Source organism: Diachasma alloeum, unplaced genomic scaffold (genome assembly GCF_001412515.2).
Source record: "Diachasma alloeum isolate Michigan unplaced genomic scaffold, Dall2.0 Dall_scaffold_00336, whole genome shotgun sequence".
In the NCBI taxonomy this organism is placed as follows: domain Eukaryota; kingdom Metazoa; phylum Arthropoda; class Insecta; order Hymenoptera; family Braconidae; genus Diachasma; species Diachasma alloeum.
Window position 1 is genome coordinate 353447 of NW_021680475.1, and position 27998 is coordinate 381444.

Below are 27998 nucleotides of genomic sequence, written 5' to 3' on the forward strand. Positions count from 1 at the left end.
CGCACAATTTTCCCCGTGAATTTTCCCACCCCATGATACTCTCCATTAACATTATTCACATTATTCCAGTATACAATATTTAATGTATTTATTCTTACGTACGTATACACGTGGAATTGTATTGCTTACAATTAAGTGAGGATTACAGAGGCTGACTACATAGTATTTTCAACCATTTGGCAACTTGAATAAGCCATTTTATCATCATAAGTTTTTCCTTGAGATTCGCTTTAGTTTGTTTTTTGCTTCTCTTGTTGCACGAAACTGAACGCGATGGTTTGATGAAACTTTTCTGGCCACCCTCCAATTGATTTCACGTTATGCTGCACGTTGGATGAGACTGAAAGTATAATTTCTCGATTTATCAAATGTTTCGATTCATGAGGAGGGGAAGTAGGGTGGAAAAATAAAAATAACATTTGACTTTTTTTTAATATTCATGTGGGTCGGAAAAAAATTATCGATTCAGCTTTGTCTAGACGCTTTGGGAACCGGAAAAGGTACCTCTTTATCAAGTAGAAGAAGAAATTATTATTACTTTCGTCAACAACTCAGTGCGGTGTGAAGACTATCCAAGTGGTGAACCGCGTGGAAAAAATATATCCCCGGTGATTATATCTAAATTATATGTAGCATTATATGAGATTTATCGCCAATGCTAAGATATATTTTTGGAAAAGGCAATATTCAAGATATATGCGGGATTTAAGGTTCACACTTCTGTTCAGCATATATCTCAGGTATTATATATTTTGCTGCAGATACAAGTAGAGATGCAAAATGACCATGACTTTCAGTTAAAAAGTCGGTGCGTCATATGACCGTCATTTTTTAGATCGCGTTATATGACCAAATCTACACATCATATATCTTGGATATTGCTCATTAATTATTATTTTAAAATTGGAATTATTTTATTTTTATTTGCCGTTGTTGGCCACAATTTGCTTCCAAATTATTTATGACCATCATTTTTAGTTAAGGATGTTCGACACCCTTTTAGCCAAAATTGACGTTGTTTTCATTTTTCTGGCAAATTATCGATGGAAGTGATGTGAAAAAATATAACGATTTTGTGGTTTGTCATTCTTTTTAAAAGTTTAGAGAAAACGCAGGAAAATGTTCGCACCACCTTAAAATTTCGTCAGTCATTAAATAATGACAAAACGCAAAAACGTTATATTTTTTCACGTCAATTCCATCGTAAGTTTGCCAGAAAAATTAAAAAAACGTGAATTTTAGCAGAAAGGGTGTAGAACATCCTTAAAAAGTCTGTGCGTCATATGACCGTCATTTTTTAGATCGCGTTATGTGACCACAAATAATTTGGAAGCAAATCGTGGTCAACAACAGCAAATAAAAATACAATAATTCCAATTTAAAAATAATAATTAATATAATTGTATATTTTGCCGCAGATATAACTAGAGATGCAAAATGCCTGTTATTTTTCAGAACGCGTTATATGACCAAAAATGACGGTCATATGACGCACAGATTTTTTAACTAAAAATGATGGTCACGAATAATTTGGATGCAAATTGTGGTCAACAACGGCAAATAAAAATGAAATAATTCCGATTTTTTAGGATTTCAACAGAAAAAAAATTGTCGAAATAGTTGCGTATCCTCATTAAGACGAGTGTAGAATTCTACTTGAATGAGATTAATAGAGTTCTGCCAAGTGAAGCACATTTTGAAAGACTCAATTGAAATAAAAAATCATTTAATGATAGCCATGGTTAAATACTTCTAATAGCTTAGTTCATAAACATTTCCTAAATCAAACTTTCCGTGTAATCTCAACATCTAGTCATTGTGGATCCATTCTGGGAATAGATCCACTAATGAAACTTTATGACTATTTAAATCACTGATTTAGTGATGTGAAAATTCTGCTACAGAAGTGACATTCCATTCAGAATGTGTCAATGAACATAATGAGCCCAACTACTTGGATTTCCTTGACATTAAAATAAAATTCAAATGTACATATTTCACCCCACTTGTCTCAAAGTAATTTATTTCAATTATTGATTATCTTACCGAGGCGTTCTTAGCCTTTTCTAGAGAATCCCTTATTGCATCTGTAATTATTCAGAGACAATTAAACTCCATGTTTAGATTTTCCGTACACTTTTTAGCTCTTATCTTCATTGATGAGTCTATCTTCATGGCCGCCCCCAATTCAAGAATCAATAACTCAAAATAATTGGCCTTGATGAATTCTCATTATAAAGAAAACTTGAAATAATCAAAAAGCACACCAATCGAGTTTATTTAATGCAAATAAATAAATATCGCTCTGTGTGCATTAGAGTTGGAGGCATTTTTTCGTGACCACAAAAAAAAAATTTTTTTCCAAGAATCTTCTTTTTTCCGGAGAAACAAGATGTGATAAGATTCATAGATGATATGAGCAACAGAGGTTTTTCTTGCAATTGTGATCCTATTGCTTTTCTCCCCCTAACATATCTCTGAAAACTCTGTAAAAATGAAGAAAATCCTAAGGAAATGTGATATTTTCTTATTGCAGCCTTTTTCATTTTTTTTCTTTTAGTTTGCTCCGTATATTAGTGTAGTGAATAATAAAAACATAAATTTTCATAGAACAATTACTACACTGATAAAAGTCGTATCTCTCGATATTATAAAAATTCGAATTGACCTCTGGTAATAAAAATTTGGTACTCGAAATTAATACTCTACAATGAAGGGTCACAAGGGTCAGAATAAGGATCATAGGGGTCATATGGAGGTGGGCGAGTATGAAAAAAAAATCTCTAAAAAGTACAATGTTTCACAAAACTTTTGCATTTGCACAGAATTTTCAAGGATATATTAGTAGAAGAAAAAAATGCTTAATCAGTTCAATTTCGTATATGAAAATATATTTTTTCAATCGGCTTAGGGCCGGTGGCACCAAGCCCTGTTGGCTAAATCAATCGTCGGAATAAATTTAGATCTGCAGTAAATTTATTGCAGTTGGAGAATTTCAGGAATTCGTCGCAGAGTAAACTAAATACTTCATAATCAGTGGTATTATTGGCAAATAGTGATGATACATCGATACACCACGTTTTTTAGTAAAATACCTTCGATGAACTTTCGATCGAAATTGATCTGCAGATTATTTTTATTTATTCCGAACCTTAACTGGTGCAACTTGGTGCAAACGAGCCTAAGAAGAATAAAGAAATCTCCTGATAAGGCCTTCCTAGGAGTCGAAACGTTGGGATAATTTATACTTTGATAAATTCTTTATTAATTCCAACTCCTGGAAAATAACTGGATTATCGTCAGAATTTTTATTTATTTACTTCAAACATAGCCAAGGGACGGCAACGAAAAAATGCCTGTAATCGGCACCCCAGTGTGCAAATTCACTCATTGTTCCCTCCAATTCATGAATTAACTCAAGAGAAATTTTCCAAATAAATTATTAACTACAAATAGTCGTGTTAATAATGATCCTGAATAACTTCTCAATTCAAAATAGTCTTCAAATAATCAAAAATATATCCATCCCCGGTGTCTCCCACATCTTTGAGCTTTCATCTTCACTGACGATTATATTTTATTATTATCTTCATTGTTGCCCTCAATTCACGAATTAATAACTCAAAAGAATTTTCCTAAATGAATTATTAACCCAAAATGGTTCCTAAATAATCAACAAGAGCACACGAATGCCTCGTGTACAGTGCTCCCCCGTGGACATCAATCATCGGTCCGAAATAATTAACGAGTGTCTATCGATTGACCCCCACCGAACCCGACCACAAACAACTGAGCCAAAAAACACTCTACTCCCCTTAAAAAAATCCCCATACCTTCAAACAACATCTTCCTGCTGTCCCCAATCTTCGGTGGTGAGACCCTTATCCTCTTGACCCCAGGTTCCTCAAAACCATTGCTAAAGGAAGATCTCGGTTTATCAAATCGTTCCGAAGTAACATGTGTAATCTGTCTCGAAACAGAAGGAAGACAGGACTGGCTGTGACTGGCACAGCTCGACGTTGTGGAAGATACACTGGACAAGGCAGAATCACTAACATCAGGAATGATCCCTTGGCAAACGAGTATATCCCTCACATCCTGGCGACTCTCAGGCCGTCCTAAACTGTACTCTTCACCTTTGGCACCATCAAAAGGCTTCTCCATCGCACCCAACACGTCCTCAGGGCTCATCTTCCCCGCCTCAACCCCAGGGCCACTCTTCAACGAAGACGTCCACTCCCTCCCATAATTCCCACCACGAGGACCAACGAGTTTAATAGTCTTCCCCAGTAGCACAGCATCCCCAGGATCATCGATATTAGCAAGATGATAATCAAACAAATAACTCCAATTCGTCGTATTCCTCTTGATCGTGGACGGCGGCGCCCTATCCAATGCTCTCTGATCATCAATATCATCATTAAAAATACTCTCCATCATCGAAATACTCTCGTACCCATCGACACAGTAATTACTCGTTATCGAGTACTCCCTCTCGTCAATCCTCTCACTATTACCCTCCATCGATCCCCCAGGCTCTGCCATATCCTCGAAGTTCCTCTTCTTCACAGACTCTCTGAAATCGTCAAAATCCAGCTCGTAATGGGCCTCGTCCTTGGACAAATTAGCGTCATCCCAGAATATCCCTCCCCCAGGGCTCATGTCCTCGGTTACTGACACAGTAGTTGACACAGAACACATGTCGACTGAATAGTTCAGACATTTTTCTGTCTTCTCCTCACTCCCTCCAGGAGCTTCTAGGGCTCTCTCTTCGTCCCCACAGATATTCATCAGCTTCTCGACTCGACTCTCGCAGCTCCCTGTGCTGTGGGCATCGACAATCTCCACTTTATTCGACTGCTTTCTACTCCTCTCACGATCCAAAAGGTTCTTCAACCACGTGAGACCCTTCCTCTCCTTCACTCCCTTCTTTCTCTTGTCGTTTTGGGAGGCGTCTTTGCATCTGTGTGTGTTTTTGTTGAGTCTTCGTGGACGTCTGGTGACGATGGATCTGCGAGACAGAGTCTTCAGTACTCCTGCCTTGAAGCAGGAGACCTCGTGCTAGGGAACCTCGTAAACGTCGTTATCACAGGTTTCCTCGATTTTTTTGTTACTGAGATCGTCTTCGTAGGTGAGCAAGTCTGCACAGGCTTTATTCACGTCAAACGAGTTCTGCTGGAGGTACCAGAGGGTCGAGTTGGTGGATGGAGGAGCTGAGGGTAGGAATTTAAGGTATTCACAGTAGAATGTCGTCTTCGGGGGCTGGGGACCCAGCAGAGTCACCCCAAGTTCATTTATCCTAGTTTCTTCCTCGACTTTTCCCTTTATGAGCCCCTTCCAGAGCATCAGGGTGAGTAATTGTTATGCGTAGGACCTCTCCGTTGTCGGTGAATCAATCTCCCACTTGGTGGAGATGAATCTATTGAAAATTGGCTCGCAAATGCTCGAATACTCGTTCTTCATTAGTTTGGAGCGCATGAGGACTCTGGTTATGTGCTCTGGGGAGTGACTCAGGCATACGTGGAGGACATTGACGAGTCTTGCACAGGTGTTCCCGGGGTTCGAGGTCAACTCCATGTCCAGGTAGAGGGAGAGCAGGTCGGAGAGTTTGTCGAAGTAGGGACGATAGTCGTGCATGTCGTCTTTTATGTCTAGCCAGTAGAAGTAGAAGAATGTCAGCATTCGACTCATCTGGGAGCTGAGGGCCGACGCTCGTTGGGGGAAGGTGTAGCAGAGGTTCGTCTCTTTTGAGATGTTGTTTACGTAGAGGGATAGCATGTCCTCGAGGACCTGGTGACTCCTGCTGCCCACCGACGAGCAGAGGGTCGCCTCGAAGCTCGGGTACCAGGCAGATGTCTCTTCCATGTCGAGGGAGACTGGTGATGAGTGGAGGATTAGAGCTGCAAACAGCCCTGATTTGCGTTTGGTAGTGATCGTTGGCGTACAAGTGGCTAATTTTTTTTTAATCGATAGATATTGACACGTAGGTCAAACTGTCTTAATGGTTTTTGCATTTCGAGTGGGGCGCAGTTAGGAAAAACAATAAAAAGGCCTTGAAAAGGCCGTTTTCGCAAATTGTGAGGAAATGGTCAACTTTTTATAATTTTTGACTGAATGCCTTTTTGAAGATCTCAATTAGTTCTACATTTTTTGTTTTTTGGGTTTTTTGTATTAGAGACGTCCTGAGCTATTAATTTCGATTAGGTTATAAATATTAAAAAGTAAAAGTACTATTGGCTGTTTCTCTTGATGATCGATAGCTTTCAACATTTAGATGGAATTTTATATGTAGTTTTCATGTTTTTGGATTTTGTCCGTGGGGAATATCAAATTCTCAATATATCGAGAATAATCAAAGAGTAAAAAATACAAAAAAACCAAAGAAGACGAAGTTTTTAAAATATTGATACATGAAAGGTTGAAGAATAATTTCTGTTCTGATGAATGGAATCGTCTTTTCCACCACTCCTTGACGTTAACGTGGGTTTGCCTTACCCCCACTCTGCCAACTGAAGAACTGCTGACGAACCACAGTTGTCATAGGTTTCCGTCTTTTACTATCATTCTTTTATAAATGCATCGTCCAAAAACATGAAAACTATTCAGAAAATTTCATCTAAATGTTAAAAACTATCGATCGGTGAGAAAAAACTACTACTACTTCCATTTTTTAATAGCATTTATAAACTAATTGAAATTACTAGCTTAGGACATGAATAATCGAGAAAACATAAGACTTTTGTCAAGTATAGAAGTCATTGAGACCTTAAAGAAAACATTTCAAATTTACTATTTTCTCATCATTTGCGAAAAAGAGCTTTTCAGAATCTTTTTTAGTGTTTTTCATATATCCGCCCCACTCAAAATGCGAAAAGCAATCAGGAAAATTTGATCTACAAGTTAATATCTATCGATTAAAAAAACAATTAGCCACTAGTACGTTAACGATGGGTTTCTCATTTTCTAAAGCCTTTTTCGGGGGCTGTTTGCAGCTCTAGATTGTTAGGGCCTCTGGAGGTTTGTTTGGGGTTTCGTTGCTCCGAAATTGATGTACTCACCGATTATGTCTGGAGGTGAAGGGTAATACCGATCTTGAGACGAATTATTTACGAGTAATTTGGGAATAAATGCGCAATTTTTCGACTTGTTTTGGTTTGAAAAAGAATCAATGGAATTAAAAAATAGACGTACACTGCACACGTGCAGACGACACATACACAACGATTAATGAGGGCGCAGCACCCTTCGATTTTAGAGTTCCCAGAAAGCCCAGCAGATGTCCCAACAAATGGTCGTCAAAGTCCGGGTGATTAGACAATCGTTATAAACTTATATTTTGGGGATATTTTCTTGGAGAAATTGACATAATGAAAGTGGGAAGAATTATTGGGGGATTTTCGGTATTTTTTGGATGATGAGGGGACACTGGGGTGCCCCAGTGACCCCATATCACCTCCGTGTTACCAATAAAATCGCTGCTGTTACGGAGATTTGACTGCGCTGGCTCTGGGATACACTGGTACTGCGGCCCGTTTCACGTATGTGACATGGCGTCCGGGTAGAAAGAAAGTTGACTGTTAAATAAGCGTTAATGTTGTTTTTATGACATTGAATTAGAGTTGAATAATACTAATCTGAGACCGCGAATTTTCCAAAGACACTGGCATTGATGGTAATGCATGCGAGGAAACCACAAAGGATCAGCGATGGGTAGGGCTCCCAACAACTTGAGAGACTTTGACTTCTCTCTATCCACTCAAATTATATTTTTTTCCCCTCCTTGCAAAAAATCCATTCTCTCTTTACCTTACCAAACATCATTGACTTATTATTTTCGTCGTCGAGTCACTTGTGTCCCATCAATTACTCACTTCTATTTATTCCGAACTCTTGATAATGCAAATTTCATTTTTTTCCTGTTTACGGAGGTGCATTTTTTGGCATTAATGGCATTTTCTCTTTATGATTTCTCTTGTCTTACCTTCATTTATTCCTTCCCACTCCTCCAAGTCTGCATTATCCGAGACCAATTATCCCATTCTCCTACGATCGTTTGACTTTTCTTATGTTTAATTAATTCAACAACTCCCCTCCCCTCCTCCCACATTGATTGGTTTTAATTAATGATTTTTTTCCAATGGCAATTATTGTTTAGTAATTTAAAAAATTTGTTCTTGTGATTTCAGGTACTTTGAAAAGCACCAGACCCATCCCTATCAGGTAAATATCAAGTCAAACGTCGGATCTCGGGATGTTTCATGATGATTTCATATACAAGTTATTCTAGTCCATGGATTGTTCATTAGGGGATGTAGAATCGTCTCGATAATGATTTAGCAATATTGTGGGGGGATTATATCGTGGATTTTGGGGTTTACGTGAGAGCCATTTATCGCAACAGAATTGATTTTTTTCGCAACTCCCTTTGTATCTTTCTACATTGAATCCTCGTTTCGTCTTTAAACTCATTACAATTAGTAATTATTCACTCGATTGTTCGAGACGTTGGGATTAATAAGCACTAGTAGAGGCTGGATACAGTTCAATTGGATTGGAGTAAATAAAAAGCATAATGGGAATATGTAGTTTCGTCGAACATAACCTCAATCTACGAAAAATCAATAGTAGTTTGACTGAGTATTTGGATGCTGATAATATTCCATAGATCATGAGATTCGCCCGGAAAAAAGTAATTGAATGCTGTTGTTATCTGTTGATTGTCATCGGGGCTGAATTTAAAAATGTTATTGAGGGTTTCTCGTTTTTGGATTTTTTGCAGAACGCCAAATACGGCAGTTCTAAGGGTGGCTACTCCTCGTCGGCAGTGTCATCAGATGGACGTTACGAGGGACGTATGCGAGACTCACCAAATGGCAATTCTTACAGCCCAGCTGGTGGATTGGGTATGGGCATGGCTGTTGATCGTGACAGTCCACGTAGCTACACATCCAAACCTCTATACAAGAAGGAGAGAGAAAATAGAGACTACAAGTTATCCTCCTCTAGGGACAAGTATTCCGGTGAGTATTTTTTTTTACCCAAAATTATGGGAATGATGAGTGTGGAGAATGAACAGGCCAGTTGCTGGACGGTTAAGGGACATTCAAGTTTCGTGCCAGGATCTGAAATAAAAAAATCACCTGAATGGGGATATGATGGTTTCCATACCTTCAAGAATGCTTTAATTAGCAGAAAAAAATTATTTGAAATGAAAATAACAAAATATAGAATAATTATTGTAAGAAATAGTTTAATGCAGCCGAAACCCCTAATTTCTGGACGACTGGGCGATTTTTTTTATTTATTAAATGGTGATCAATGGAAAAAATAATTGATCACATGATTATACAGGAGTAATATTATTGAAAGGTGAAATAATCAGTACAATTTTCATTTTATTTATGGAATATTCAATGCAAGTTGAAATTGTTCAGAAATTGACCTATTTACCCTAGTCTTCGAGGGTTTCTGAGCTTTTGAAGCTCTTTCTTTTGGTAATTTATTGTTTAATGAGGGCTAAATAACGAATTTTGTATTCAAGTTGACAACTGAAATGAAGTAATCGATCTTGGAGATTTAATTCAGCTTGTGGAGGAGTCTTAGATTTTTTTCATATTCACAATTGTGGAAATTTTTATTGTTTTTAAAGTTAATTCACTCGTTCGTTGAATGAAATAGATTGATTTTAAATATGCTTATTAATGTTTAATTTAAGTTGAATATTAAATTCAATTAATTGATCTTGAAGATTTAATTGAGTTCGTAAAGGAACTTTAGACTTGGCTAATATTCTGAGTGATCCTGAAGTATAGAAATTCTTATTGTAATGGCAACTTTCAAAGTCTCTCGTTTTATTAATTTTTTATATATTGCTGACGAATGGTTAACTCGAGTTGAATGTTTAATTCAACTAATTGACTTTGAAGATTAAATTTAGGCTGAAATGAACTATTGACTTCCTTCAATATTCTGGATGATCTTGAATCCTGGAAATTGTTATTGTTATGTCGGCCTTCTAAGCCTCTCGTCTCTATTTACTTATGATTAAAAACAGTAAAAAAGGAATTCGTTGAGTTCAAAATCATGTACTTGGAACTCTTCCCTTTGTTCATTCATTGTTTATCGAGGACTGAATAACGAATGTTTAATTCAATTCAATACTCGAATTGAATTAATTGCTCTCGAAGATTTAATTGAGTACACATTGAATATATACCGAGTGATCCTGAATCATCGAAATTGTTATTATTGAAAATATTTGAAGCCCTTTCATTTTATTTACCCTTTGTTTGTTGATAATTTAAAACATTTGAATCGAATTAGTTGACCTCAAAATCATGCGATTGGAGATGTACTTGCGCTTCGAGCACCTCATCTCATCAGTTATTATTTATTGAGGACTCGATAACGAATGTTGAATTCAAGTTGAATATTGAATTGAATTAATTGGAGTGAAATTGAGCATGTGATGGAGCTTGGAGTTCTCTTTAACGTCTTGAATGATTTACAATTGAAGAGATAGTGTAATTGCATCTTCTAAGGCTTCATCTTTCTGTTTGTTAATTGCTTTTATTTGTTGGTTGTTCATTGATGATTCTAGAAGGCAAATATTGAATCGGTTCATCCGAAAATTTTGTACTTGAAAGCGAAAAACAGCTCTTCAATGTTTTAAATGATTGAAACTTCTATAAATCATGCAATTGCAGACTTTCTATTTTCGTCAATTATCGGTGCTTGATGATTTTAAATAATTATTGACTGATTTAATCTGGAAATTATGTCATTCTAGGTGTTGAGAAGCTTGAGATTTCCTCTAATTTATGATATCCATCCCCATGTTCATAATAAAGTTGACGTGGATATTCGGATATAGGATAAAATAGTATTGTATTTCCTTTCTATTGACACCTCATGATCTCTCAAATTATTGCTCCAATACTTTCAGTTTTACAAAATTACCCCTTTCAATGCTTTATCATTTTATTCTTTACTGTTCATTGACGATTGCAAGCAGCGAATATTGACTCAGTTGATCACAAGATTTTGTAATTGAAATATAAATGAGCTTCAACTTATCTACAATGTTTTAAAATTACAAATTGCATAATTTTTTCCATTAAAATCTCATGATCTCTCAAATTGTAATTTTTAAAATTTTCTTTTTTACTGTTCATTGATGATTGCAAGCAGTGAATATTGACTCAGTTGATCATAAGATCTTGTAATTGAAGATACAAAGGAGCTTCAACTTATCTACAATGTTTTAAAATTAAGGAGATAGTGTAATTGCGGGTTGCAAGCTCTTCATTCCATCCTCCAGTTGATCATGGATGCTCATAGCCAGTAATCATTCCACCATTTGATCCCAAGACCTTGTAATTGGAGGTGTCTGGAGCTTGAAGTTCCTTTCAACTAATGATTGTTCTCTTGTCCCTGATATTAATCCCCTGGCCTTTCTTACATTGCTCCTTTCAAGGTTCTCAATATCCCAAAATTAAAGAGATCGTACAGTCGAAAATGTTGAGGCATTACATTTTCTTCATTGACAGTTTATGTAGACCATAAATATTGAATTCAAATGGAATATCGAATGAACACTCTCGAGATCTTTCGAGGGTTTGAAGAAGCTTGAAGCTCTCCTAGATATTTAAAACGAATGAAAACTCATGGAATCGTGTAATTGCAGCTTTAAAACCATTAATTATATATGTGTAGATTGTGCAAGATCTCCGAAGGACAAAAGGAGTCGAGACAGTCGGGATTCAGAGCACAGGACCAACCATGATAGGAGTGGAGGCGAGGTAAGAATTCTATTGATTACAATTGGGTTGCGAGCTGGTGAAGTGACTTTTCATTAGCCCCAGCTCGTCATCTCTCGCTTCTGTCCTTGAATAACATGTTCAATGATCGTTTCCTCCAACCACAGATTTTACATCCCATAAAATTGTCATCGAACTCATCTCGAGAGTCGTCGCTGCGCAAACCTGTAGCCCACAATTCCTGTCAGGTAATTATGCCAATACTCTAACCCCAATAATTCTCTAATCCCATCTCTTCGTGGATTCATTAATCATCACAATTTGGAATAGGATAAACGGGGTGATGAGCGAGGCGCCGGTGGTGGCAGTGGTGCTGGTGGTGCGATGGAGAGGACCGCAAGATTTGGTGACTGGTCTGAGCACATGAGTTCGTCTGGTAAAAAGTATTACTACAACTGCAAGACAGAAGTGTCACAGTGGGAAAAACCACGTGAGTGGATTGTACGGAATGACAGTAGACAACGTCAATCTAATGACTATTCATCTAGGTCAAGTGAGTATCTTCAAACATTTATTTGAACTCATTCAATTCATTTCCATAAAAATGGTTTATCTCGACATTTATTCAGTAGTGAAGTTGTAAAATAGAACAAGTAGATTTTTCACATTTTGTTGGACGTGGAATTATTTCTGCGACGAGGGAACTGGGAGGGAAGTTTCAAGAGACAGTTTTTGTTGGGAATTTATTCAGCTTTCTTGTAAAATTGTTTGGTTTTGAGGTGAAGAAATAGTAGTGCAGAAGTTTCCTTTCTCATTTAGTACGATTTGCAGGTAAAATGATCTAAATTGAATTTGTTCTCGTTGGAGACTTTGAGGGGATTTCTGAATCTAGGGGGGATAACTGGGTTTTCGTAGGAACTTTTCTTATAGCTCTCATTTTCCTGTAGCATGAATTTGTTCAAGAATATTTGGTAATTTAATTTTTTATACTCCCTTGATGTACAATCGATTCGTGTAATAAGTGATTTTCTTGAATCCACAAAACTCACAATCTAATTCTATTCCATCTAATCTCTAGGTTTATATCGAGTCCCAATCCAAGTAAAAATGATCAGATATGTGAATATAATTCCTCGATTATTATTATTCCTTTATCTCTTTTTTTCTGTTGTATTTTCGTAAACTTTCTTTCTGTAAATCTCACTTACAGACAGGTAATTTCGCAGAATGAACCATAAGGTTCGAATGTATATCAATAAAATCAACATTTTGCCATTCTTGTGGAAATATGTTAATAACAAGCATTTCAGAGGAAAGTATGGGGAACCATTTTTCGGTGGAAATTTCTTCAGCTTTCTTACGGAATTATTTGTTTTTGAGATGAAGGAATAGTAAATCAGACGTTTCCATTCTCATTTAGTAGTCTATTTGGAGGTAAAACGATCTAAATCGAATTAGTTCTCACTTGAGTCTTTAGAGAGAATTTCTGAATCTAGGAGGGATAATTGATTTTTCGTAGGTAGCCCTCTTATACCTCTCATTTTCCTGTAGCATGAATTTCCTCAGGTAACGAGGTAAAATCGATCTGGCTCGTTGGGCCACCATGTTTTGTTGGAAATCTGTCCATTTTTCTGATAAAATCGTTAGTTTTCAAGACGAATGCACGATAATCAGAAGTGTTGATTATTACGATTATGACGATTATTTCAAGGAATACTTCAGAGTCTAAAAAAGATAACTGAATTATAGTAGAGACCTCTCTTATAGCTCTTATTTTCATCTAGAAAAAAAGTTCCTTACAAAAGATTTCGAAATTTTCTCTAAATTTCTACGCATTAATTGCTGAACCACTACTCAAGTGAGGAAACATACGAGAAAACATTAATGTTCCATATTTCATCAGATATAGAATTATCTTGATAGCAAATGCTTCAAAAGGCAAATGTCAGAAGACATTTTTTGATGGAAAACTAATGAATTTGACCATTATCTCACAAGGCAACATTTAATTCAAATCATCTCAGTTGCGTCTTTAAAGAATATTCCTAAATGCAGCGGAATAGCTGAATTTTTACAGAAATCTCTCCTAGACCTCTCATTTTCCTCTAGGAAGGAGTTCACTGAAAAGTTTTACTATTTCCTCAGAATCTCCACGAAGGGGAAATTATTTTGCTCGTTTTGCCACTAAAGTGACAAGATATACCAGAAAATCTCAATTTTCCACATCCCACTGAGCACTGAATTATCTTCATAACAAATGATTCGACAGGAAAATGCCAAAAGCCATGTTCAGTCGAAATTCTTGCCCTCAAAGAAGGAGTGACGCTTTCAAATTAGCCTCAGCACTTCACTACTGAATTATTCATTTACAGTTGAAATATTCTCATTGTTCTCATCTTCATTGATTACAAAATCCCACGAATGATAATTAATAAAGACAAATGACAAATGATACTTGTTTATTAGGTCACGATAAACATTCCAACTCGCGATCAAACAGCAGTAGCAATGTACGCGACAGTAAATCATCAATTCGACAATCGGATAAACGTGAATACTGGGCATCGTGTAGTGGTAGTGGACCAGGTGGTGGTAATAATGGTGGTGGTAGTTGCAGTAGTGGTAGCAGCTCGAGTAAAGACGAAATAGCAACACGTGAGCGTGAAAAAGAACGTGAATTACGTGATAGAGAGCGTGAGCGTGAGATACGTGATCGTGAAATGCGTGATCGTGAACGGGACAGAGAATTGCGTGAACGTGATAGGGATAGAGATAGAGATTGTAGAGATACAACGAGGGAACTCGATATTGGTATTGAGAGACAGGCACAGGATATGGATATATCGCCTGGTGATTCAACACCAACGTCTGAGCCACTCAATTCGAGTGGTCATGACACACTGCCACAGGGACCTGTACTCCTTGCAACAGCGTTACCTCGATTAGCATCTCATCCACCATCAACACCACAGACACCAGGAAAATTGGCAACATCACCACAGCAATCTGGTACACAACAATCGGCTAATACTAATGCTGGACCTGGACCACCGGTAACACTTGCCAGTTTACCTAGGCTTTTATCCCAAATTACTGGAAGTAAGGAGCAGACGGATATTACACCGCAGAGAGCACTGCAAACTATTCAAACCGCTATTTTATTGTCTCGACAGGTGAGTGCAAATATCCAATTACTTTTCTATTTTGGCTATTTTTTCTCCAGCGAAATGCTTTTATTGAAGCCCATTTGACCCTGAATTTCCGGGCATTTTACAATGATTTTATTATTTAAACTTTGCAGATCTGAATTTGTCAATAAAGAATGTTTTAAAAAATAAGAATTTTGTGCAAAATCTAACTTCAATGACCTTGAACATTCATGATTTTTACAAAAATTTTCTCATGTGATTTAATAGATAAATTTGATGATTGAAAATGGGGTTGAATCTACAGTGTGGTCTCTAAGAACCACTTCCACGTCTCTAAGAGATACTTGGATATCCTCAAGTCGACTTTAACTATTGATCAGTTTTCAATGAATGTCTCGGAATCTAAGGCAGATAACAAAATTTTTGTTATAACCTTTTTTGTACAGCAAATTAAAACCTACGAAAAGGGTAATTACGAAGATTTCGCTATCCCTCTTAGATTCCGAGATATTCTTTAAAAATTCAGCTGGGAGTCAAGTCGACTTAAACCCTTTTATCGTTTCGGTACTGAATTTTTAACGAAACGAATGTGAGAATTTGAGATCAATTTTTTTGATAAGTACCAGTGAATATAAGACAAATTGACGACTTGTCTTCAGGAACTTTTTCTCCATGTTCATTAAAATTTTAATCAACCAGTTCAAGTTGATCTTTCAGCAATAAAATGGATAATATATAACAAATAGAGGCAGTAGCATGACGTTATTGGGTTTTTCATGTTTCAAATATCCGCATCATTTTCCTGACTACCCCAGATGTTTTTTTAGCCATTGGATTCCATATATTTTTCTACATTGGACTCTTCTAGTGGATAATTTATCAATTTAAAAATAAACCCCATAAGATTCCGATAAACGAAGCATTAGTTTATTTAAGGTTGCCAAAATTGTTGCACTGAATTTTTGTTAATTCAAACGATTTTCAGCACATGGACACCCTTCATAATTGAGCCATTTAGGATCATGGTCTGTAATTTCATCGGGTAATCCTCGTATATGAGCTAAAGAGCTTCGTAAAACGATATGAAAACCACTCTCTTAATCACAGTAATCTATCTCTTAAGCCAAGAGTCATTAGAAATAATGGATTAGAGTACTTTGGGAGTCGTGATGAGCATTTAAAAATGATGCCCCTGGTGATTTTATTACAGCAATCAGGGGGAAATGAGCGTGCTGGTAGTAGTAGCGATGTGATGGCACCCTTGAAAGTTGATACTAGTGGTAATGTGGCCAATGAGGGCCCACCCACACCAACTCACTCAGAGACTCAGGATTGCATTGATGCCAGAAAGCGTAAGATTTTCGTGATGATTTTGTATTTTTCATCCTTCGAGAGGTGTTAACGCTTCTCATTGTTGTATTAATTATTCAATTGTTGGTTTTGGTGAACAGTGGCTAGTCCCGGAGGAGCAAATTCCAGCGTTCAGGGGCTTTGCTCGCTCCAGGGAATCAGTTCATTTGGTACTCTTAGCAGTCTTGGCAGCGGTGGAGGTCTTCAAGCTCTGTCGAGAGTCCAACCACCTCTGACGCCTTCATTAACACCATCCCTCGCTAATCACTACAGGGAAGACTTGACGCAACATGTTCGCGCTTTTCCTGCTGATATACTAGAAAAACAAGTGAGTTTGATGGAATTTGGTAATGAAGTTGGTAGTAATTCATGGACTACATAAGCGAATTCAATTTCATTGTGAGTTTTTGATCAGCGATGCAGAATGACGTCACGTTTTGAAATCCGTAATGTCGGAAAAAAATAACCGTCATGTGACGTCAATTTTTCTCATGTCATAATGTCAATTAGCGAGATTTAAATTTCATTTTGTCGCATTTGTCGTATTTTCAATTACTCATTTCCATTTGAATATATTGATTATGTGTTTGGCAATCGAGTAAACATCTTATCATTATGAAACCGCGGACCTATCTCCGAATCCCTAGTTATATTATCATTAGCTAGATTTAGTGTGACGTCAGATTTTCAAAAAGTAAAATAATAAGGTATTTAAAATTGAATTGGAAAGCCATTGCTAAGGCATTAGAGTAGTATGAATAAACTCCAGTTGAGTATTTTGATATTGATTGACATTTTTTCCCATTAATTCCAACTTTGATAAGTATAAGAAATTGAATCAATAAATTCTTTCCTCAATTATTTTTTTAAACACTAGTCTCTCGGTTCACTAAGGTGTTTCGACCTGATGTCATTTCGGGTACGCAGAAACATAAATTATTTGTTAGAAAAGTTCGACGCTGACGGTAGTTTTCATATTGGACATAGAATTTTTGTTTTTCCTGATTTTTCGAGATTTATTTCTAGTTTTTAATATTTCCCCTAACCTCAAGAAGTTCATTTCCTCGTAAGACGCTGTTCTAACTCCATTTGACCCCAATTTTCCATACATTTTACAATGATTTTATTAGTTAAACTTTACAGGTCTAAATTTGAATCTCGATATTGGACCGTTAGAAAACATTTTAAAAATCTGAAAAAAAATTGAGTTTACTTTTGGAGGAAGATTGATGAAATTAAAAAATCGCAATTTTGAAAAGTTACGAGCATTTGCTATAAATAATTTATAAACAACGAATGTTTAAAATAATAATAATTCTGTGCAAAATGGATTTTAAATAAAGCTAAAAACACACATGAGAAAAATTTGATGATTGAATCTATAGTGTGGTCGCATTAAATTGTAAAAGATACTTGGTAATCCCTAACGTTCGTTTAGAATTTGCTTCAGATGTTAATCTTCAAAATTCAAGTTATTTTTATACTACTTGAATATGGAACCCTACCTGCATTTTACCAGGCGTTTTTACGAGGACGCAGCTGGTATAAACCCCAAAAGGCCCCAATATTATAAAAATTTATAATTTACATCTGTCATGGTCACTTAATTTTAGTATCACCACCGATTGTTAGATAATGACTTCAGTTGAGGTTTTAAGATGTTCAAGGTAATTAACTAATAAACGAATGATTCTGTTTGATTAGGCGCAAAAACTTAGTGAAGAAGCACACACAATGGGCAGTTTACAGTGTACCCGGGTCTCCGCGGAACTAAAGACTGCACGATCGATAGTGAGGCTGACCGAAATTCAAGCGACCCTGCAGGAACAAAGGTAAATACCTGAAAAAGTACTCTCAGTACAGTGAGTACTCACAACCCCGTAATTTTTCATTTCCCATCGGATTCATATCCTGTGTTGCATTCATTTTCTTTACAGGATATTATTTCTCCGTCAACAAATACAAACGCTGGAGGAGCTGAAATCCCAAAATTCCTTCATGTCTGACGATTCTTAGTTTAAGGGACTTTATAAAGAAGAAAAAAAAATATTAATAATTAATAATAATTGAATAATATTAATTACCTACGAATCTAATTAAATTCATTGCAAGCAAGAGGAAAAAAAAGGAAAACAGAAAACAAGAATAAAACATAATTAATATTCTCATTAATATTGAAGTAATTAAGATTGTACCTAAATTATAATATCATTTAAATAGAAGTGATATGAAAAAAAATGGAAAAAAGTAAAAAAAAATCTAGCGAATGATGACTGCGCTGCCCAGAGAGGATGGGGCTGATGCTTCACTGCTTTAATGTTGAATCAGTGAGTGTGATCAATGGTATTTGATCAATTTTTTTTTGTAAACATCAAATTTGTTTAATCCTTTTTATCATTGTCATCACAAAACTCCCATTTTTTCATACTTTTTATTCTATTTTATTTTTTAATTAATTACTAATATAATATTGTGAATTTAGTTGACTATTTTTTTGGATGGAGGAGCATTGTTTAGTAGCATTTTTTCTGTTTATATTGCACCTCTCTGGGAAGCACACGAGGCCTATCCAACCGATTAAAAAGAAAAAAAAATATTGTAGAAAAATGAATCAATTTTGGGCCGAGCCTCATCGGCACCACACTAATGATTGACGAGGAAAAAAAAGCAAAAAGGGAAAAAAACTTGGACTGAATTGTATATCTGAATTGTCCACAATTGTCTTTGTATTATTACCTATGTTGTACGTGTCAATGTTTCATATCCTTGACAAAGAAAAAAAAGAAGTCTTTAAGATGCGGCATTTTAACTAGTTGAAAAGTTTTTTTTGTTGTAAAACTCAATAAAAAAATTTCGTGCCACTCTCGGTCTAAAAGAAAGAACGATGAAGAAAAAACACAAATGAACAAAATGAAACAATCATCACATTTAATTATTTATTTACACCATTTTGTATTTGCTATGGATGAAACGTGGAAAAAAAGAATTACGTAAAGATGATAAATAAATTTAAAAAATCGACTTGCAGCCACCGATTTTCTTCCTAAGTTATTAATTTTTTTCGTGAATGTAGGGCTTTGCTCCAATTGCCATTTGTGAAACAAACGGTGTAGAAAGGAAAAAAGAAAAAAAGAAAATAAAACACGAGCAAAAGAAGAATAGCTAATAAATTAAAAAGGAAACTTTTCGTCTAGATTGATGTTGTTATTTTTTAGTTGTTAAGAAATAAATGAAAGAAATAATGATAAAAATCGAGTAATATCCTTTCAAGAAAAAAAAGAACTCGTTTATTGACTTTTACATTCTTATTTATTATTTAAGAGGATTTTTCTTCTTCCTTTTCACTTTTTGCTAGAAGACAAAGTAGACAGATGATGGTCTTTTCTTTTTTTTTACAATAACAATGTTTCATTTTTCACTTTTTATTATCTTCGCAGTCTGAATGAATCTTCAGTTTTTGTTGTTGCTTTTTCTGGATAATCTTGAATTTGAACCGCAGTTGATAATGGAAAAAAAAATAAACTATCGTGTGAAAATATTACAGTTGAACGTGTAAAGACAAAATCAGAAAGATAAACTGAAAAATACATATTCGAAGACCGTTTCTGTAGTTTTGTGTTTCTCATAATTTTTTCATTCTTTAAACTATTATTTTACATTACACAATGAAAATGTGATTTCTCTGTTCATTTTTGTTTCTGTATTTACTCAATTAATAATATTCATACACCTGGTTCCTACGGTAAAACACTCAACATTGTTATTCATTTTATTTATTCTTTTATTAAATTCTAAACACAAAAATGGCATTCAGTTCATGTGTTTTGTTTTCTTCACTTATCAATAGGATTATCTTCATCGATTTTCTTCACATTTTCTTTATATTATAAAAAAAATATAAAATTTCATCTACTCAATGGAAACGATTGGGTGAAATCGTGTCTCTTTGTACTATCCGAATGCCATTTTCGTAAATTTATGTTACATATCCCTCTTTTATTTTGCTTACTTTTTTTCATTCTCCTTCAGTTAATCAATTTTTTTTAAATCTTAATCCTTTATTCTCATCAACTGCAAGGCACAGTGTCACGGCTATTTAATTCAATTTTATTCATCATTTTTAACATAATTAATCACGTGAGACTGTCCTCGAGTGAGTGAGATACCTAACTAAAATATAATATTAGTGTATAACTGAATTACTGTCTCTTCTATAGTGGACTCGAGACCACCATATGCAAATTAGCAGCGCAACGTCATCCCGCAACAATTTATTTCCATTTTAAAAACAATTAACAAAATAATGCTCTCTGTCGGGTACATATTTGATGGATTTTTAAAAAATCTCATTATTTATTTAATCACATAAAATCAAATGATTTTTCGCTATTTTTCATTAAATAACGCAACCGACAGTGGGTATCTAATAAAAAAAATGTGAAATAATTTTTACAATTAAATACAGGGGATGGGGGGAAGGGAATATAATTGTTGAGAGTGGCGTTGCGAATGGCCTATATACTTACCTGAGCTGGGTATCAGAACGCTTGACACTCAAGCATACCCGCAATTTTATAATTCCTCATTCATATTTTTTACTTTTTTTTCTTCGTATTTTTTTTATATTCACCATCTTGGCAAAGTCTATAAAATCGCCGGCGTTCGAAAACAGTTGCCACTGTTGTCTCTCCATTTTTTTCATCAATCGTTCACTGATTGAACCCTAATAAACGCCGTTGTCTAACTCTAACATTGTCAGTCATCGTCTTCGTCAAGTCCCAGTCTCAATTACTTTTAATTCTTTCACTTTCCCTTTTGAAATTCCTCTCGTTTATTCTATAATTTACTCGATCATTTTCTCGTGGTACAGGTGGATCCTCTTCAAGCATAATGTTACACTCAGCATGAAGCTATCGACTACACAAATGCCTGATGCCAGTAATTGGCTATTCATTTTCACTATTTAATCAAACCCTCCACGATTCATGATTCATTTATTTCTCTCACTCTTTCATTTCAGTTTTTGGATTTGACTCACCGTCAATTAGTTACTGTACGTATATTTTGTTCATTTGGTCACCGAATTAGAAGCAACGTGTTGGTTTATCCAGTGGTGAAACTCACGCACGCGGGGGCATACGGCGGACAGCTTTCTTTATCTTCCTGGTTGTTGGAGTTGTAGCTTGAGGTGTTGCGCTGAAAATGATGAACAATGATTGATTAATAATTTGTGAGGATTGAAAGCAATTGGGAGAGGGGAAATCATTTGATTGAAAATGTTATTCGGAATGGAACAACATAATTTTTGATTTTGTCTCAATATTCTTCAACTGAGAATTGTGAAGACTAAAGAAGTCGAAACGTGACGTGTTAATTTGTAATAGGAGAGAATGGATGCTTTTGATGGATTTTCCAAATATTGCCAAGTACAATGATGAGTAGAATTATTTTACTTTTGTGTAACCCTCAAAATATTAAGGATATCCAAGTACTTTGTCTATTTTTTTGCTTCCGAATGGAAGCTTTGTAGTCGTGCAAATTTAAGTTGTGGATTTTTTGTGTTGTATTGACCCAGCATGATCCAAAGTCTTAAAATTCAACTTTTAGACCTCGTCCGTACGTGTGTGCATGAGTGTACGCATGTAACAAAGTTTTTCTTCAATTGTTGGCTACGCTGAGAAAAAAAGACTATTCTTGCCAAATATCCATTTACTTGACAGAAGTATTTATTTTGTCAATACCATATTTCTCCTGTCGAGTCATTCTCAGACAATCCTCATTAGGCTTCAATTATGAGAATTATATTGCTCTAGGAGATGATCATGTTAGTTATGACGGTGCATGAACTTCCTCAATAATTATCAATATTGAAAAATTAATCAAAATTCTTCCTTCTAGAAAATAAGTAATTTAGAAAGAATGAATGATTATTGAAGGAGTTCATCCAAGGTCATGTACACTATAGTCATCCTCTAGTGCAATATGATTGTCATAATTGGAACCTAATAAGGCTCATCTGGGAATGATTCCATTGGAGAAATTCCATTTAAAAAAAATAAATACTTTTCTGAAGTAAATGAATATTTGGAAAAAATATTTTTTCTCAGGGTAATGAATGAAAATGGGACATTCCATTTTTGAAAATGGATTGTCCCACGATAACTGCTCATTTATTAGTCAAAATAACTATGACTAATAAAAAAAATACTCTCTTGAAGTAAAAATTTCAAGAGACCCAATCGGTTGAAAAATCATTTAGCTACGAAAATGCCTAGTGACGATTTTTCCTAAAATACCTAATTCCAAAACAAATGGAAGTTTACCAAAAATTATGTAAAATTTCCACATCGAGATTCATTCAACAACACATTTTATAAATATCTCTGAAATCAATAATGTTAGAGGAAAATGTCGAGAGATCTCTTCTGTGCTCTCATAGAATTTTCTACAGAAAATCTCTCTTGCAGGCTTCCCCTAACCTTCCTCTCATCGACAATATTTCCTAAATAATCTACGAATCCGTCTGCACACATCGCCTGTTCCCCATGTATGCTGTTTTTAAAACCCCAAAAAATAAAAAAAAAACCCTCGAACTTACTTGAAAGTAGGTGGTGCATTGCCCCCAGTGAAATTGAAGGACGGTTGAGAAGGAGCATTGAAACTAAATCCAGACGCCGCAGCTGAGAAATTAAATCCTCCGGAAGTAGACGCAGAAGAGGGAATACTAGGAGTAGCCGATGGTGGTGCAGCAGAAGGTCCAAAGTTGAACCCTCCACTGCTCCCAGAGCTGATGGCCCCCGAGTTCAAGGTCCCAAAGGAGCTAGCAGGCGATGGCTGGCTATTCCCAAATATACTCGAAGCAGGAGTGCTTGGAGTCTGTCCAAAGGACAGCGTCGCCTCATTCTTAGGTGCACTGAACCCAAAGGCTGGAGTTGGTGCAGCAGTAATGCCAGGTGTTGGCCCCCCAAACCCTCCGAACCCACCAGCCGCAGGTTGTGGCGTGCTTTGACTCCCAGAAAACCCGAAAACAGGTTTGGCCCCATTATTCCCAGCGAAATTGAACCCTCCACTGGCTTGAGGAGTCGTTTGTGCCCCAGAAGGCGCCCCAAACGTAAAAAGCCCTGGAGTAGCTGGAGGCGCAGGTTCTGCTGGCTTTGGAGAAGCAAACATGGGAGCACTGGCTGAACTGGGAGCTCCAAAATTCGGTGTAGCATTACCAAACATTGACCCTGAATTAGAAGAAGATCCAAATAACAGAGCTGGTGTGGCTGGTGTTGCAGCTGCCGTTGTGCTAGCCACTGAAGGAACCCCAAAAGCTGGTGCTGGAGCACTGGCCATGGGCTTCTCCCCACCATTTCCAAAGAAGCCACGAGGATTCTGCTCAATCGTACCGAAGCTGGGGAATTTTTTCTCCACAGGGAATGCAGGTTTCTCAGAGTTATTGATCACTGGTGCTCCAAATGTGAGGAGTGGCTTGTTCTCAGTGGTAGTGTCACCAAAGAGTGCAGGTGTAGACTCTGACTTTCCAAACGTGAGGACTGGCTTGCTGACTGATTCAGAAGTTTCAGATGTCTTTGGAGCCTCCTGTGATATACTCGGGGTTATCGTCTGCCCCATTGGCGCTGTGGACTGCCCGAAGGTGAGGACTGGGGCTGATTGAGTCGTCGACACAGGCTGCTTCGAGAATGTGAATAAACTTGGGGTTGAAGCTGCTGCTGTCGTTGCTGGAGTACTCTGTGGGCTCTCCGTCGTTAATGTTGGTATTGGTGTACCAAAGGAGATTGATTTCACAGGCTCTGCCTTCTCCACTTCCACGACTGGAGTGGGATTGTGCTCCTTTGGAGTTTCTGGCTTCGTCTCTGCTGGCTTACTGAAGCTAAACCCAACTTTAGTGTCACTGATATTGTTGAAGAGTGTCTGGATCTCTGGTTTTTTCTCCTCTGATTTGAAAGGCTCCACAGGCTTGGGGGCTGCGAATGTAAAACTCGCTGTCTTCGCAGGCTCCTGAGTTGGTTTTGGTACTCCAAAGGTGAATGACTGGCTTGATTGTGTCACTGGGACACCAAAGGTGAATCCATTCGTTGGAGCATCGGTTTTGGGCTTCTCCTCTGATTTACTATCGCTGGGAATTCCAAAACTGAAAGTTGGAGCTATTGACGAGGGAATTCCGAAGTTGAATTTAGGTGCTGAGTCGTTTTTCAGAGCATCGCCACTGGCTTTTGATTTAGATGCTGTTGCCCCAGGTTTCGATGCCCCACATGCCGCACATTCATTAACATCTGATTTATTTTGGATCATACAAATATCACAGGACCAGGAACCTGTAGGCATCTTGAATTTATCACCAAATCCAGGGGCTGGTGCTGATATACTTGGAATTGTTGGTGCTGTTGATCCCACTGGAGGTTTGCTGGATGCTTGAGGGTTTGGAGTCGTGCAGCAGACGCACGTGGCTGCACTCAAGTCGTTTCTGACCATGCACGAAGGGCATTCCCACGTTTTACTGGTATTTGTGGGAATTAGTGGCTTCACTTCTTCAGGTTTTTTGGGGACTGGAGTCTTCAGAAGACCGGGCTTCGAGGCGTTGCAGCAGGGGCACGAGATGATGGTGCTAGGGTTCCTCAGCATGCACCCAGGACACTCCCAGGAGTCCTTTGCAGGTTTGAACTTGTCCATGAGATCAGATTTAATTAAGAGAATTGGTGTTGGAGCTGCTAATGTCGGGGTCTCTGCCTTTTTCTCTGATTTAGGTGTCATACAGGAGACACACTTGGTCTCGGAGACTGGATTCCTCACTAGGCAGTATTGGCACTCCCATTTGTCGTTCGACATCTTGAATTGAGCACCGAATGGAGTGTCAGAGGCTCCTGGTGATGGAAGAATTATCGTGGATGCTGAAGAGGGCTTCTCAGAGGTCTCCTTTTTCCTGGGTTTCTTGCAGGCTGCACAGTGCTCCTCGCTCTGATTATTCTTGATGAAACACTCACTGCATTCCCAAATATCTGATGATTTTTTAAAGGTACTGAGAACGTCCAGGACACTCCCAGATTTTAATTCTACGTCGTCTTTCTTCTGTTTCTTCTCAGTCTGTTTAATCTGCTTAGGTCTTGGAGCTGTCGATGAGCCTGACCACATGAAATTGGTGGCTGGGGCTGCCTGACTCGATCCAAAACTAAAGTTCATTGAGTTTGAAACAGTAGTGGGAGTACTAGGTGAACTAGGTGTCTTCAATCCTTGCTTCAGACTCCTGTCACTCGTAGACGGGCTCAGTGGCTTCGAGAATGTGAAGTGATTAATTGATTTAACTGGACTAGTGCTATCATTCTGCAATTTAATAGGACTCGAGAATTTAAATGTCTTGCTGGGTGTTGAGGACGACTTGGATTCTATTGTTGCTGTGACAGTAGTTGTTGAACAGCTGGGTTTTGGCAGAGGGATGTCAAAGCTGGGTAGACTGGTAATTGGCAACGATATACTTGGCAGATTAACAACCTCAGGTGGCTCCTCGAAGTCATGTTTCTTCTTGCCCGTTGCCCTGAGCTTACCAAAGAACTTCTGACTCTCACTTTCACACCTCAAATGGTACTCGGAAGGCTCTTGACTCGCTGAAGAAGTTGGGGTTTGTGGAGGTGGCTCACTGTGAGCTGTGATAATTCTCCTAGCAGCAAGTGTTGTGTCCTGTAATCTCTGTCTTCTCTTCAACTTGAGCATGTCTGGCACTGTGGGCACAGCAAGTTCCCTGGTTAAGTGTCTCAATCCCACTCTGGACGTTGGGGGTTGATCAAAAGCCTCGTCTCGACCTCGCTTTCTAGCTAGGGTAGAGTTGAGCCCTGGTGTCTTGACTGGTATTTTTTTGGCGTCTGATATGGGGGAGGAGAAGTGCTCCAGTGCCTCCAGAATTCTCTTGGCTGTTTGGCTCATACCTGATGAGTCAACGCCCGTTGCATTCGACGGTTTCACCTGGACTGATGATCTTCTGGGGACCCTCAGCTGGAATTCACTGGTCCCTGCCAAGATCCTACGATTTTGCCTCATTGCACTTGTGCCAGCAGCATTAGCACCACCGAATGTGATATTACCACTGTAGAATGGGGATGACATCACGTTGCCACCTCTCTCCAAGGGGTGTCCCTCGTTATTGACCATGGAGACGTTGAAACTGGGTCTTCTGGAGCTCAAGGACTCCCTCTGACCTGAGATACTCTCTATGAACAGGGATCGAGGGGATTGCAAGTGATTCGTGTACGATAGCTTGTCGTCCACTAGTCCCTTTCGATGAAATTGATTGAGACTATCCTGACGAGACGCCTGGGGTATCAGGGAGCTACAGCCACTGGTGCTCTCCCCAGACTCGGAATTCTCATCTATTCCATTTGCAGTACCGTTGTTCTGCTGCTGTCGGATTAAATCTGATTGCAGTAAATTTGAGTTCATCATTTTCATGGAGAAAGCTGGCGTGGAGGAGACGAATGAACGTGAGCCACTCGGCCCAGCTGTCTCTGAGTCTAAAAAATCTACAGTTTCATCACGATGATATTGATCCTTTAAATTTCTTGCTCTTGGCTGGATTGCAAAGGTTCCTGGGGGATGTGTCACGTCCATTCTGATTCGGGGACGTTTGGCTGGGGGTTGGAGCATTGTTTCACCCACATCGTCTGGACTTTCAGTGTCCTCGTTGGATAAGTCACCGTTGCTCGTGGGGGAATTGAACCACTTGCTGATCCATAAACGCTGGGGTATGAAGTCCGTCATTTTTGTGGCCATTTTCTTCACGAAGGACTGCGAATAAGAGGGAAAGGGCCGATTTATTTCTCTTCGTTGGGGATTTGACACTCCAGGGGGGAATGATAGGGGGTTGGGCGGCTGGGATATGGATTCAGTGGCGCAGTTGAGCGTGCCGCATGATGGCTTTGAGGTTAGGTGGGCAGAATGTGACCCGTTAAATGTTGAAAATTGAAATAAGGGATAACCCAACCTGGGATTGGCGCGATCTGACACGTCCGGGTGGTATAATGCTAGTTATGTTAACATGTAGATATGTGTAGTTATGTATGTGAAACTCACGTCAAATATTTCGTAATTAGACGCAACGGAGAAGCCTTTGTTCACAGGTGAAAATGAATCACGAGCTGATGGAGGATGAGGAGTTTAGGGTGATTGTTGGAGGTTGGAGGCGGCTGGTGGGTTTTGAGGGGCGAGGGACGTGTCTCAGGGCGAATTGAGCGGTTCAGTACCCGTTATTTCAGGGAAAATGTTGGGGATTCGGGGGCTCTTGGCACTGGGATTTTTTGGCGATTGGAGAGTGACGAATGATTGATTGAACTCACGTTGTTGGGGTCGTAGGGCTTCCCTCCGTGGGCCCGCCTTCCGGCCGAGTTGTTGTAACTTCTTTTGGCCATTGTACACTTGTAGTGAAGATTCGATTTTTATTTCCCTCCTCACCGCCGACAATCACTCGCGTATTTTTTTATTGTACTTCTCTACTGCGATAATCATTCACGCGCGCTGGGGTAACGTTTCTTGATATTCGTTTATGCATAACCGGCGGTACTTGGGTTGTTAAAAAATATATATTATTCACGCGTTACGATAGGGTCTGCACACGACAGCGCAGAACACGCACCTATCTGCACCTACCGCATAGGGCAACCTAGGGCAACCTAGGGCCCAATTTATCCAATAGACGAGTGGTGAGATGTGAAGGAATTCGTGGGAAAAAAATATGGCGGATGAGCGGGGA

At 38.0% G+C, this 27998-nt stretch overlaps 3 protein-coding genes across 4 annotated transcripts; 1 reads left to right on the plus strand and 2 right to left on the minus strand.

Annotated features, from left to right (window-relative positions):
* Window positions 1–97: 97 nt before the first annotated feature.
* Window positions 98–7208, minus strand: LOC107040485. Its single transcript, XM_015260582.2, is given in 3 exon segments — window positions 98–340; window positions 3834–5876; window positions 7059–7208. Coding segments are annotated over 2 exon segments (1623 nt in total). The 5' UTR covers window positions 5347–5876; window positions 7059–7208; the 3' UTR covers window positions 98–230.
* Window positions 7209–7291: 83 nt separating this feature from the next.
* On the plus strand, window positions 7292–19952 carry LOC107040487 (WW domain-containing adapter protein with coiled-coil homolog). Of its 2 annotated transcripts, XM_015260584.2 has the most exons (11): window positions 7292–7710; window positions 8187–8220; window positions 8780–9020; window positions 11716–11801; window positions 11927–12007; window positions 12090–12312; window positions 14226–14932; window positions 16119–16260; window positions 16360–16586; window positions 17963–18090; window positions 18196–19952. In XM_015260584.2, the coding sequence occupies exons 1-11, from the start codon at window positions 7670–7672 to the stop codon at window positions 18272–18274; spliced, it is 1989 nt and encodes a 662-aa protein (XP_015116070.1). In that variant the 5' UTR covers window positions 7292–7669; the 3' UTR covers window positions 18275–19952. The 2 variants fall into 2 exon arrangements, with proteins under 2 accessions (XP_015116070.1, XP_015116071.1); XM_015260585.2 differs by lacking the exons at window positions 7292–7710; window positions 8187–8220 and adding an exon at window positions 8618–8689.
* On the minus strand, window positions 19198–27969 carry LOC107040486 (nuclear pore complex protein Nup153). Its single transcript, XM_015260583.2, has 3 exons — window positions 27586–27969; window positions 22857–27037; window positions 19198–21454 (listed from the first exon to the last, which is right to left on the minus strand). Exons 1-3 carry the CDS (start codon window positions 27655–27657, stop codon window positions 21379–21381), a joined length of 4329 nt encoding a protein of 1442 aa, XP_015116069.1. The 5' UTR covers window positions 27658–27969; the 3' UTR covers window positions 19198–21378.
* Between the last annotated feature and the right edge of the window lie 29 nt (window positions 27970–27998).

Coding starts and splice junctions, on each gene's coding strand:
- LOC107040486 (XM_015260583.2), bottom strand. CDS start 27,657: ATGGCCAAAAGAAGTTACAACAACTCGGCCGGAAGGCGGGCCCACGGA. Junction 27,038..27,585: donor AGCCCTACGACCCCAACAAC/GTGAGTTCAATC, acceptor TCTTATTCGCAG/TCCTTCGTGAAGAAAATGGC. Junction 21,455..22,856: donor AATGCACCACCTACTTTCAA/GTAAGTTCGAGG, acceptor CATCATTTTCAG/CGCAACACCTCAAGCTACAA.
- LOC107040487 (XM_015260584.2), top strand. CDS start 7,670: ATGGTAATGCATGCGAGGAAACCACAAAGGATCAGCGATGG. Junction 12,008..12,089: donor TAGCCCACAATTCCTGTCAG/GTAATTATGCCA, acceptor AATTTGGAATAG/GATAAACGGGGTGATGAGCG. Junction 16,587..17,962: donor CTGATATACTAGAAAAACAA/GTGAGTTTGATG, acceptor CTGTTTGATTAG/GCGCAAAAACTTAGTGAAGA.